This window comes from Centruroides sculpturatus, unplaced genomic scaffold (genome assembly GCF_000671375.1).
Source record: "Centruroides sculpturatus isolate CEXI.00-Female unplaced genomic scaffold, Cexi_2.0 scaffold194, whole genome shotgun sequence".
NCBI lineage: Eukaryota > Metazoa > Arthropoda > Arachnida > Scorpiones > Buthidae > Centruroides > Centruroides sculpturatus.
In genome coordinates this window covers 168,288-182,807 of record NW_019384455.1, presented here as the reverse complement: position 1 = coordinate 182,807, position 14,520 = coordinate 168,288, and the positions used below count along the sequence as shown (strand labels likewise).

The 14,520-nt window shown below is 28.6% G+C and overlaps 1 protein-coding gene across 1 annotated transcript in view; it reads left to right on the top strand.

Moving 5' to 3' along the window:
- LOC111620654 overlaps positions 1-14,162 on the top strand; it is a 35,006-nt gene extending 20,844 nt beyond the window's left edge. Inside the window, exons 3-6 of the mRNA XM_023362627.1 lie at positions 12,003-12,140; positions 13,102-13,312; positions 13,389-13,529; positions 13,606-14,162. Of these exons, the coding sequence (XP_023218395.1) occupies positions 12,003-12,140; positions 13,102-13,312; positions 13,389-13,529; positions 13,606-13,888 (773 nt within the window). The 3' untranslated portion in view covers positions 13,889-14,162. The remainder of the gene's footprint in view (positions 1-12,002; positions 12,141-13,101; positions 13,313-13,388; positions 13,530-13,605) is intronic.
- The last annotated feature ends 358 nt before the right edge of the window (positions 14,163-14,520 follow it).

The following is a 14,520-nucleotide window of genomic DNA, read 5'->3' as shown; positions in this document are numbered from 1 at the left end:
ATTAAGTTATTCGAGAATCGTTAAAGGCCATCTTTTGATGATTAATTATACACAATCGGGTTGCTCAATGCATGAATCATCCTGTTTTTTTATTCAATAATAAATTAATTATTTCGTTAAAAAATATTGATTTCCTAATACAGTATTTAAAAATAGGTGTATGTTATGATGCGATTTTATAAATTTGTGTCGTGTTTATTAATTCTTTCTCAATTATAAATTCGTGTTTTCGAAAACTAGTTTATATATTAGTTACACCTATTTCTTTCCTTTTATTTTAAGAAACTAGAACAACTTTTTGATGTAAAACACGCTTAATGCCACGGTAAAATTTTTCGGATATTCACGATAAACCTGTATATTTTCAGCAAAACAATCGTAAATAACAAACAAGTAAAATTTTAGGCTAAGTGCAAGTGTAGAGAGAGATTCATACTCGGTTTGTCAGGCATAAATCAAGAACCGTATAACTTTTTCATGATTAAAAAAAAAGATGTTAAATTCATCTAGAAATAAAATCATAAGTGAAAATGCCATCAGAATTTCCATTAGATCTTCTAGAATCATTTATTCGTTTTTTTTCTCGAAAATTCTTCAGATATTGCAGAAAATATTCGGGAATTCTGCAGTCGACAAATAAAAGATAACGTAGGTATTTTGCTTAGTATAAGCTTATTTATATTTTGATATAGAACCGAGAGGAAAATTTACAACGTTGAAATATACTGACAGGCAAACAAATTAAACGAAGGTACAAATTGTAACAAAACAGGAAGAATATAAACTCTCATAAATCTAACCTTTTCCTTGCTGTTTCTACATGTCATTTCTCTCATCTTGGAATCGACATCCTCGTAAATATAAATTAACTAGATCTTAATTAGTTATTAGAGCAGGTAATTTCAGATGCTTGCTAATTATGAGATGTTTATAAAATATGTCCTCTTTTCAAAATAAGTTCTTTTGATTTAAAGGAAAAAAAAAAGAAACAAGGATAAATGTGTATAATTCTAGAAACGAAACGCCAAGTTTATCTGAGATAAGTTTAGTGTCAATTATTTCTTTTTAAAGTAAAGGTAATATTGCAGAAGTAGTTGCATATTGACTGCGTTAGGAATTGATATACAAAGTGAATATCGAATATCTTCTGGCTATTTATCTTTCTGGCTTGATATTGCACAGTCGCGCTTAATTTCCACCGAAAACAACAGCAGCGTAACTGTTTTTCTTCGCGCGTTAGATGCATAACTGATGGTAAACCTATAATTAAAGCTGGACTGGATTATAGTGCATGAACGCGTTGTTTATTTCTCCATGAAAACTGGAACATTGCCACAACTATCTAACAACCCCCCGCATTAAAACTAGATACTCCGACAGGTGACCCGCTAAAGTAACCGAGAAACATCAAAAAAGAATTCTTGTTTACAGCCAGAACCGTAAATAAAATCACTGACTCTAAAATTCTAATAATGTTCACCCAAACTAAAAATAAAAAATAATTGATAAAAGCCAGCGTGATTTTTAACGATAGTTTAAGGTCGTATACCCAAAATATAAACTAATAACCGGGAAAAATAAAGAAAAAAAGAACGGAACCAAAATAAAACTGAGAACAAGAACGGATTACGTCACTGAGCAAACAATCTCCACATCCAAAAATCAAACAGAACAAAACAGTGTAGGGTCTTAACAATGTTGAGTTAGGTTATCGACACAATCGTTACGTCGTCCATTACGAGATTAACGATTGATTTTGTCCACTAGACTTATTAAAGACTTTAGACGATTGGACCGATGCCAAATCTATCGACCAGATGTCGCCACAAAAGCCAGCTAGTAGTATAGAAGTGGGTCGACATCACTGATTTGTTGTTTTGATACAACTCGGATATTGCGCTTTGGTACCTCATCAAAGTTAAATGGTAAGTCACAACTTCATAATTGACAAAAACGCTAACCTCGTCCGTGCCGTGCGACACTTTTAAAGTGTTCCAGTGTAACCTCCATGTCAAAAGAGGTTTTTCCACATTTAACTATTGCTATGTATAGAACGCGACTTAGTTCGTAGGAATTTCGCGCTGCAACCCCCGAAAAATCGAACTTTGATACGAATTTCTCTCCTTCTTCTACTTAAACTAATTCCCTCCACCGGCTTTTAAGGTAAGTTTGCAATTTTATAACAGCCGTCTGCATCGTAAAAGCAATCTATTTAAGGTGGAGATTGTTATGATTCCGATGGCTAATCAAGATTTAAACGTGTAGATATCCGGTTAATTGTCTTATAAATTTTAGTATGGGAAGATGGTTATCTCGCGCTCATTTAATGCATAAACGTGCCATAACGCTGTAAATAGGAACAAGAAATAAAATACGTTCCAATGACATTACGTCCGAAGAATGTCTGAAGGTATGTTCCTGCGTGACATAAAGTGGCACGTGATCGAGGGAGAATCGTCCCAGCCGAGTGACGATCACGTGGTCACCGGTTGTCGAACCAAATTATCATGAAATTTATCGGAATTGACGTCAAAAGGAACCATTCGCCAGCCACTTTATAGCATATTTTTAGGTGATTAGATTTAAAAGCTATATACGAAAAGTAGTGTGGTGACTCGAATAGCCGCTTCGTATTTTTTATTTTTTTTTCATAGTATAGACGAAGAGCCTGCAAAACGAGCGAAGTTTCAATTTGTCATTTTAGAATGATTTTATGCCAAAAACATAGCGGCTAAAGGTAATTCTCTTAGATTTTTTTTACATAAAATTTCTTATGGTATAGTCACCATTCGATTTTGTTTCCTTTCGGAAAACGGAACTGTGCCAGACATTTCTAAAACAGTTTGTGTAGGTGAAAGGCGATAAATGTTCGCTCGAAAACTGTTTCTGGCTTTGCATAAACAACTGGCAGCCCCATGTTAAATAACCCAAAGCGCTCATATAGGAAAACGTGTGTCTAAATGTTACTTTTAAATATACATTGGAGAAAATTTTGAAGAACGACGCTCGTTCTCTTAATCGAGTGGGTAATAACTTTTAATGAAAAATTTAATAATTAAATCGAATTTTCCATCGTAAAATAAGTTAGTGTCTTTTGCCAAGGACATAAGACTATTGCCAAAACCAATTAATAAATTTTTAATGAACGAAACTTCGGATAGGAATTGACGAAATTTGAGATTTTGATTTTATTGTTTCTTCTCCGAAAAGTTCGATATCGATTTTCCCCCTCGATCGGTGGATTGTCGTATTACTTGTCACATCACTAACAGGAACGATCAATATTCGTCATTTTCGCTTCACCTGCAACTACAAATCATCGCATTACTTACTTAAAAATTATTACATTGTTTCCCCTATCCGTGGTTCGCTCATAAATCTTTCTTGTACAAAATTACTTGGCATTTTAAGAAACCTCCCATTTGTCCGGCGATCATTTTTCATAATAACTTATTCAAAAACTTAGCGAGAAAATTTAATTTTAAGCATTTATTTTATAACGTTATCCTATCAGAAGAGTGATATGAAGTGTTCCGTTTTTATTTTGTCTTCTGGCATTGATAGAACAATAAGGGAGACCTTGAAACTTTAACTAGTTAAAGAAATTACTTTTTTATAGTTATGTGGGTAGAATTTAAATATTTTCGAACGAAAGACTTGCACTTTTTTACTTTTCAAACCGGCCATTATAAGACACGGTTTGCTATGGTTATGGGCGCCATCGAGGAGACATAACTGAATTTCAGAAGCCTGGTTTGCTCCCATCGTATATTATGAAGTCATAAGCGATTATCGTCATTTTTTTCGAGGTTATTTTTATATTTTATTTCATAACGAATTGAAACATAACTATAGTCGATAGAGATAAATAATCTGAACGCTATCGAAGACCACCACTGACCAAAAAGTGACGTCAACAACAAAGAGCGAATTCGTTTCAGGGACAGCAGTTTTGGCATAAGTCCCATCGAAACAGTGATTACAGACTGTTTGCAGCTATTAATTCTTGTCCTGTTATGCGATACATAACTGCTCTTTTCAACGAGACACGTTTGCATCGCAATTAGCAGTTTTGTTCTCGATTCATGCTTATGGAAGAAAAAAATTGGCATGAATATTTTTAAATATTTTTTCCATAAAGGTATGTGAACTTATTGTTAAATAGGGGATTTTTTTTATCACTTGTTTACCATGCAGCACACTGTTCTATCAATAACTGCGAATATTCTCATACCCTTTGAATAACCTTAGCGATTGCTGAAATCTTTAAAAATCTAATTGAAATGATACGCTACAAAAAAAAAAAAGTTTACTTACACCTGTCTTTGTGTTAAAGATTTAACGTTAAATTTTATAATAATGATAATAAAATGTGGGAATAATTTCCTCTGTAAGATATGGACATAAAGAATATTTTTGCATATTTTGAAGAATGTTTAGCGGATCTGAAGGAGATGCTTTAAACATATAAAATGGATGGCGATGCTGATACAGGCTACAAATCGTATGTGAATACTTCCAAAAATTTATCTTGAAATTCATCCAAAACGTGACCTCAATAAAATTTATGGACTAGTTGAACTTGAGAATTTAAAAATATAACTAATCGGGCTTGTTCTTTAATCAAATTAAGAATAAACAAGGTCATAGCTTTAGTCTTCTCTGTGGAGAAAAATAACAATTCAGTCACCTCTACAAAAATATTTTGATATTTTTAAATATGTCTAAAAATAGTAAATTAGTAGGAATCTTTTTAAAACGAAACAATTTTTTTCCTCCGAGTTCATCAATCTGTAATGAAGACAAAAGAATTTAAGGTAATTGCATGCAAAATTATGTTCCCTACGTCAAAATCAAACACCAGATGATGGGGGAAAATTTATCAGTAATATTCGGTCACTCACCTTTGTTCTATCGTCTTTAAGAGGGGGTGGAACTAGTAATGGCGCCGGGAAGTTAGATAACGCCAAGATGCCAACGAAAATAATAATTCGACTTTGCGAAATTATAAAAATTGTTTACTCGCTAAACATAATAAAATGAAACTACCTACGCTGATAAAAGGCCACGTGATTGACATTGAACGGTTTTCCTTAAGGCAAACACACATTCGTGGCACGTGACTTACAGCTGGTAGTTGTCAAATTCAAATACGTAAACAGGAAGAGTGTAGATAGTGCACTTCCGGATAATTTCATCGTAGGTACATAATTTCGTCATTCAAGAACACTTTTATTTTACGGAGGATGTGCCGCATTATGCCTTTAAGTCCCGTTCAATGTCAGTTAATTAAACAATAACGCGGTAGTTATAATGTATAGACAGATGACGATGAATTCGTTTCCTTACTAACAAATGTCTCTCCGATGTTATCTTCGTATTGTTTTCAATTATTATAAGACTGAAGCTTATCTTCCTTTGCCAGTCTGAAAGTAGGACGGCGCCTGCTTCCAGATTTTAGTTTTACGATCGAGTTTAGCTGGTTTTTGATATTACTAAAAGTCATAAAATGGTACTGTCCTATGAAAAATTGTAAAAAACAAGAGTTTATTTTCTTTCAGAGTTTTCGATCAGCGTCCTTTCAAAGTCTCCAGTTTTTCTCCTCGTTTAAAAAATTATTATTGTTACTATTATTATATAATGATGCTTGATAAATATGGCGATACTGATGATGATGAATTTCTAAACAACTGGGAAGAATATAACTTCCTGTTGTTGTAAGGTGTAGAGTCAAACTGCGCTCGTACAAGTAATGAGGATGCAATTGTGTCAACCATTCGAGCACAGCGGGTTAAGGTTCGATTCGTTTACTGAACTCATTAAATAATATACATTATGGTTATGACCAGATTGTCTCCGTGTGGGTTGTGCCATTCCCGTTTTAATGTCAAACGAATGCTCTTGTTAATAGTTTCGATTCAGTCGTACGTTGCAAAATACACCCACGCTAATCAGAAAATAAAATTTACTCGATTATTTTTTTGGAAATCTTTCAGGCTTTTTTTAAACCTTCTAAAAATATTGAATTATTTATTTATTTTTTTAAAAAATCAATCATCATTAAACTTTCTACCGCATTTATATAATCCAGGGTAGATTATTCGTTAACTGTGTTACTCATACAACGTTTTAATATTTCATTTAATTGTATGCATAACTTTTACAATTTATTCTGACCCACTTGGCACCGCCTCGAATTAATCTCCTGTTTATTACAACTGATGCAACAGGTTACAAATGTTGAAAGGTATTTCGAATACAGGACGAAACACTAACCGGATCGGATATTGCAAATTTTGCAATAAACCATAATCTGTTTTTTTTTTTTTTTTAAATAAAATACGCACTCTTGTTTTGATAATTTTTAACTCGTTTAATGTGCAATACGGCATTATTAACGATAAGGCAATTGTTCTTTTTTACTTATTATCTTGCACAGTTTAAAGATTTAGATATTATCAAATTACAGAGAGATAAATTTGATATAATGACGCCAGTTACTTGTATTACATCTTTTTTTTATTTTTTTATAGTAGCAGGATCCGAGTTTTGGTGTCGTCATCAGCTTACTGCCGTTATTTAATCTTAAAATAAGCAATTCTCGGATAATTTAAGCGAAAATTAATTTAGCTCAGTCGTGTAGTTAGCTATTAACGAGAAAGAAAATATGATATAAACAGCAATAAATATATGAGATGATAGAAATTAATATAGATGAACAGATGTGCAACTTTTGTCAACAGTCTGGATTTTTTTTCATATCGACTTAGCATCTGCAATAGTCTTGTCTAAGCCGACTGGAGCCATATTTTGCAATCTATTTAGATATTTAATATTCTTCTATTTATCAATTGTTTACCAGTAGCTACTTTGATAAAGTTGTAGAAAAGCAACAGATAAATCGTATTAATCGTTACATATATACACACCTATTCAACAACAATAAAAAAAAATAGGAAAAATAAAACTAAATTATATACAATGCTATAAAANTTTAAATCAAATTGTTGTTTTAAAAGCGTTTTAAATTCATTTTAATAATAATTTTGATAATACGAAAGTAGTGGATTTCAATCTGTCAGCAAGCAGAGTTAATCCCTGAAACTATCAATAGTTTAATCCACATGCGATTACCTACTTGAGAAAAATGTTTGTTGTGCCATCTGTTATACAGAAATCAAATAAACTAGTTTCAAATTTATTAAATGTTACATTAATTTAAAAATATTATTTATTTATTTATTTATTTCTGTGGCGCATCCGCTTGTCATTCCTTTACGTATGATTTTTATTTATTTATTAAATTCAAATATTATTTATTTATTTATTTATTTCTGTTTTAGAGAAGTTATCCGAGAGAAATGTTTTCGTAATATTTCTATTTTATTTTCGACCCAAGATGGGAGGAGTATATGTTGGAAACATACGCCAATCTCTCAGTTTCAGTCTAACAATATAGATCTAAATCGATAAGAATTTTATATTTGGAATGGAGAAATATCCGTCGCAAATCTGAAAGAATAATAAATAGCCTGAATAGCACGCAACAGAATATTCAGAGCGTTTGAAGCATCAAACCTGTAATCATTTTGAATAATTTAGCGTGCTGGAAAAACGTTTCGAAGACGTTATCGTATTGTAAACATTTTAAATAAGTCGTACATAAAACAAAAAAAAAAAAAAAAACATGCATTTAAATTTGTATTTAAAATTGTTTTTCTAGGAAAATATGCTTTCGACAAAATTGCATGAAACAATATTAGCTTTATGATAAAGAAAAAGCTTATATTAGCATTCTATACTTTGTCTGTCCGTAAGCGTTAGATGAATATCTCGAAAACTGAGGAGACTTAAAATTTTTTAAATAGTTTTAGAGGCCCAACGTACTCTCTCTTTACCAAGTTTGGTAAGATTAGACAAGTCAGGCATTCATAAGGTTTTTAAAATACTGAGCAAAATCTCACTGTTGCAATCTTAAATTTTCGATTTTTTAAATTTATTTCTATTGAAATTCAAGCAGTTAAATTATATTAAAAATAAACAACAAATTTTTATTTTGAATAAAAAAAAATGAGGGGGGATACTTCAACACATCTTAACTTCGATCAAATATGCTGACAATTCCAAAGTATCTAACATAAATTCTTTCATGTGTACGGTAATATATTTTATATCTACTTGAATAGGCTAAAAGATGTTTTCATAAATTTAATGCATAATAAAAGAATAACATAAGACATTTATAAAATTTAAAACACGAAAACATAAGTTATAAAAATAACTTTTAAAAAATTTTTCCAACAAAATAATTCTGAAAAGCAAATAATATATTAGAAATTAATGTAGAATACTGAAATGTTAACTTCAATACATTTTCATTTTAAAACAAAAAGAAATTCTTTCTATGTTTTAACGAAATTTTACAATAATAAAATTGTATTTTTACTAAAAAATAATATTTCTCCTCTTCTAAAATTATTTAATTTAGTTACAATTCTATACATTCTAAGAATACTGTTTTTTTTTTTTTTTAAATCAAATTGTTGTTTTAAAAGCGTTTTAAATTCATTTTAATAATAATTTTGATAATACGAAAGTAGTGGATTTCAATCTGTCAGCAAGCAGAGTTAATCCCTGAAACTATCAATAGTTTAATCCACATGCGATTACCTACTTGAGAAAAATGTTTGTTGTGCCATCTGTTATACAGAAATCAAATAAACTAGTTTCAAATTTATTAAATGTTACATTAATTTAAAAATATTATAAAGTATGGAAATAATATAATGCTGTTGAGTTGAATAACAGCTTTGATAAAAATATATATTAACCCAATTGAGCGCACAGATTTATATAATGAATGTAAAACTCTTTTAAAAGCATTTTTAAATAGTTCGATATCGAATAAGTTTAAAATGTTATTGATTTTTAACATTGTTATTTTTAATATCGTAAGCAAAACTCAATTTTCAGAGGAATCTATAACTAGAAATGAATATGTTAAATTAAGTATAACAATAATGTTTTTTATTTTAATATAAAAACCTTAATTAATATTCCAAATTAAACGTCTCGGATAAAATTACAACCTTTAACACTAGATTACCTCATTTTTATTGGGTCTTCTATTTTAGGATTAAATTTTAATTACTGTATTTGCAATTCATAAGTTTATAAATTAATTTAAAATCATTAACAGACAATCATTAATTAATTAATAATCATTTGCAAACGGATATTTGTCTCCTTAATACGGCTTTCGTTTGAAAAATGATTAGGTCTGTTATGCTTCTTACCGTCTTTCACTTAGATGATTTGAAATATAAGAATATATTTTTCAATAATAATAAAATCGTCTTTAAAAAAAATCAAAAGACATTTTCTAACGAAAATAAATCCATTCTTCAAGACTCGAATCTTATTTTAAAGATCTTTCTGGATTTTAAGACAGAGTAATTTCGAAGAATCTACTTTTTTAAAAATAAAATATATATATTAGACGTTCGTACTAAAAACTAATTACACGAAAACTTTTATATTTTACGGCTTACTCAATCAAAGATTAATTAAATTAAAATTTTTTTCGAGAGACTATTTTGATGAACTTCATAACTATTAAATTCTAATCTTTCCTTATTTTAAAATAGAATATCGATTTACTTCTTGTAATTTGAGAACACCTCTACTTAAATCTGTGGTAGAATTATCAAATATTCCTTTTCTTCCCGATATAAAATCTAATTGAGACTTATCTTACAACTAAAGATAGCCATAACTTATATATTTAATTCCAAGAGAATTACAATAATATTTTAAAATTTAAAAACGTTATCTTCTTCTTTCATCATTTATGCATTTATATTATAAAAACGTTTATAAAAAGTTTTATAGCTTTAATAATTAAATGGGCGAACTTTTGTTTCGCTGAAGACTTTTTTCATTTTATTAGTTCCTTCAACTCTCCGTTTCTTCAACATTTTTATTAGCTCCTTTTCGAGATGAAAGAGGGATCTCCGGATATTAGTAAAGTACATTTTTGATCAACTTTTATGTCGGGAGTAGAATACGGTGTTTTAAAATTGCAACATTTAGAAAATTGGATTTCGTGGATACTTTATCGTAAAAAGTATAGCTGCTCGTAAAACTTCGGAAAAAAGAAGAACGAAAAACTTAATTCGCATTGCTTTACTTAAAAAAAAAAAAAAAAGCTACTATATTAAAGAAAGGGAGAAGGAATATCTTTTGTTACTTCAACAAATGTAGAACGATATCTTAGCGAGCTTCAATTTTAGTACAGACTCATTAATTACTCTAAGTATTTAGATTTCATAAGATAATTAATCAATCAATCATCAACGATCAATAAAAAATGAAGAAATTTTATGACTTATCACTCGAATAATTTCAGTAATTGAAGGGGGAGAAAAAAGCTATTACTTCAAAAAGTACTCATTAAATTGTTAAAACTCTCGCAATTTTTCTTAGAAATGTTACAATTTCCTTTCACAAAAAACAAAACAAAAAAAGAGTCGAACAAATTCATTTTATTTTCTTCGATTTAATTTTTAAAATCGTTCAAAACATAGCGATTGAATAACGGATGACGACGATGTTTTCGCTTCCAAATACAACTGTTAATTTATCGTACAATGAATTAAATATGACGCACTTCCTCTTAAAACAAACAGTTACATCTGGACTTTAGCCAAAAGGTTCTTCACTTACTACGGAAGTATGTTGTTATTCCTATATCAATTCATTCGATTTAACATTTTTCGAATTCGAATTTCTTTCGAAGGTGGACGAAAAAATTAAAATATAACGAATTCTTCCACCAAAGACTTATCGTTATTTATATAAATTGCGTGTTTAATTTAGATATTATTTTAAATTATATTTCCTTGTTGGATAATTTCAGCTGTTTAACTGACTGTGACCACAATTCATTTTATCAAACAAACATTATAAAAATGTGACAAAATATCGATAAAAATAAAAATTCGCTGTTCAAATATTTGCAAAAACTTATTAAAATATTTCGTCCTTATATTTACATCTTAAAACATTCATTAAATCAACGCTTTGACATTATATAAATATTATAATAGATTAAATTGGATTTCTGAAAACTGTTTCTATTGCATATAACTGATATTGGTTTTTTTTTTTTTGAAATTTTGTTTCCAACAGTATAAACAACAAGGCACTTTCTGCAGAAAATCGCATAAAATTTTCGTTTATAAAGTTAAGTTATTTATGTCTGCGAGTGTTCCATAATAAATTGATGTTCTATCTGCATCTATTTACTTGGAAATAATCACATAAAATTGCTTAAAATAATACTTTTTTTAAAAAATAAAAATTGCAAGAAATACGAGATATTTGTGAATAATTTATATTGATTTATTTTAGTTTTGTCTTATTTTTTCGAATTAAATTTTACACAAAATATATAATTGACTAATTAATTTATCTTATTTTTGTTACAATTGTTACTTTGCATTATTAATTAAATTTCTATATATAGATTATATTTTACATTCACTCTTCTAAAACAATATGGTTCAATTTATGACTCGTGCAGTTTTTTTGGGGGTTCCCTTCCATACCGGATTTTTAAATAATTTCCGAAATGTTTGAGGAATTCTAACGATGATTTCATAATTTATTACTCCTGAACGTCAGGGCATAGCCTATAATTAATACTGTACGTCCTGAAATCGCAAAAAGCGTTGGAACACCCTGCTCTAAATAAGAAACCGGAAAGTATAATTTGACAAATTGGCGTTAAAATAGACTTTTTTTACGATCAATACTTTATCGCTTCTAATATTAATAGGTATCTATTTATTTTGGACGAAAATATTTTGCCCTCCCTGAAATTTCTAGGGAAAGCGATTTGAAAGTTAGCGGAAACCAGAGGCGCGGTTTCCTTGAATGTGTTAGGATGTTAATGCCCAGCATTTAGTAGCATATAAATTTAAAATCTTTTTTTTTTCCAGTGTCTCTTCGAAGAAGAGTTTCTGATGACAATGGAAGTCGACTTATTATGATGCTAATCAACGTCTGGTGGACGGTGATTGCACTGATTCTGCCTCTGTGCTCTGTCAACAGTGAACCAACCTGCCTTGAAAATAATGGTAACTATCAATAGTTGTTGAATTTTTTCAAATCAGTTTCATCATTAAAGCAGTTATATAAACTGGCTATAATTTTAAAATTATATAAATAATATAAACCTGATTGTATTTTAATCCAGTCAGGAAAATGAAGATAATGAAGAATGATTACAAGATTTTTATCATTATTGTATGTTATATTAATTATTTGACAATGATTATCAAAAATATTCTGTATATTTATTCAGTGGAATTGCTTCTAATGGTTCCAGTATCCTAATTTTATGTTGAAATACTATTGCATCAATATTGAAAATATTGATTTCATTACTTTTTATTGAGACACTAAACAAAATGCACTAGTATGCTGACATATTTGAAGCAACAGGATGTTTTTGCTACTAAAATTAATTAAAATATTTTTATTATAATAATAATAATAAGTTGAATCATACTTATTGTTAAAATATCTTTTTAAATAATAAATTCATCTTGTTTTATTTCTTGCATTTTCATATTCAAAAAACTTTACGAATTTACAACGAACTTATCAAATTTAATGATAATTTTTTATAATAGTCATTGAAATAACTTCATATTTTAAATAACAGGGTCATTCTAACAAAATGTATCATTTCATCATATTTTAATATCTTAATATAAAATTTCTAAATACAAAGCAAATACTCATGTACACATGCAGACACAGTATATTTTATAGTCATTAGTTATTACATATATTTATAAATTCTATTGGTAAATCCAATATTTATAAGGGATTCATTACACAACATTATATAAAATTTATTTTCTCATTATTTTTATTATTTTGTTTTATTGATTTATGAAAACAATGTTTAATGTTTATAAGTAATGATAAGTAAAAAATTTGATATTGAAAAAGTTTACTAATATGTAATAAAAATTAAATGATTATTTTAAATTATATTTTATTAATAATGATATGTATTTTTTCATCTAGTCAATGTAGCTCCTACTAAAGTTTTCTATGTTGGAAGGGATCTTAATATTACTATAGAAGTAAGCAACAGGGTTACACATAAATTAGTATCACAAATTTTGATCATCTTATTAAAAGAAGTTCTAGGATATGCAGATGTTCGTTTGGTTTCCACTGAAGGAGGGAATTCTATCTCAACTTTACAACAGATATCTGGTTGTAAAATCCCAGAGTAAGTTTTTTTTTAACTGTTTGCATTAAATTTTCCTGCGATTACTTAAAATAATTTCACAATCTTATATTTCTAGAAAATGTCCAGAGAAATCAAAAAACTTTGTACCAAATATTATGATAAATGTTGAAGTATGGCTGGGACCAGGAAATAGCACTGAAAAATGGGTTCAAACAGGAAATGTAGCAGACTGTGGTCCTTTGGGACCAATTGGAAGGTATAAGAATCACATACTAGATTTATTTTTAACTTTTAATAAAATCTAATTTCTGATTTTATGTTTGCATTAACAGGACTGGTTGGTACCTATCATTGTCTTTTGTACATAAATTATGGCAAGAAAATAATACTATTCTTGACCATTGGAGAGCTTTCCAGAAGGAGGAAATTTCATCACTGTTTGATATTTCTGAAAAAGAACTCAAGCGTTATGCATTTTATAATAACAAAAAATACTATTGCCAATTTCCAGAATGCGAAAATAGTTATTATAAACCACCTCAATGCAGAAGACCAAATGTAATTTGTGCTACACTGCTTTCTGATTATTCAGGTAATGCACATTGTTTTAATTAATAAAAATTATTATTCACAAAAATATACTTAACAAATCAAAATCTTAGTATAATTGAAACTAAAGTAAATTTTATATTTAAGTGATACAAAGCATAAACTTGCTTTTTAAAAAATAATATATATATGTACAAATTATATAAATAAAAAATGCTAAAGATGGCATAAATTAAATATGGTATCTCAAGTTAATGTTGAAAGCCTAAAAATCAATCTATGCATCAACAAATAAAATTTTTTTTTGTTGATGTATGTGTTGTTATACAGTAATTAAACTTATAAACTTTTTAAAAACTTAAATTACTGTTTAAAAAACTAAAGTAAAAAAATTTTTATCCATATAAAATAACATGGGTGAAAAAAATCTTGAATATATCTATTTAGATAAAATAATGGTAACATAAGTATCTAGATGTTTCTGTGTACATAACTAAATTTCTTTATTTTTGACAATGGGTGAACAATTTAGCTGTACTGGTTATTAAAGAGAGGAAAATCAATATAAGTAAGAAATAAAATGATTCTGATTAAATAGAAGTTAGTAAGTGAATTTATTTCTAAATTCACTTACTAATGTTAGGAAATTATCTATATTAACATATAGTTTTTATAAAATAAAAAATATAAAATATATA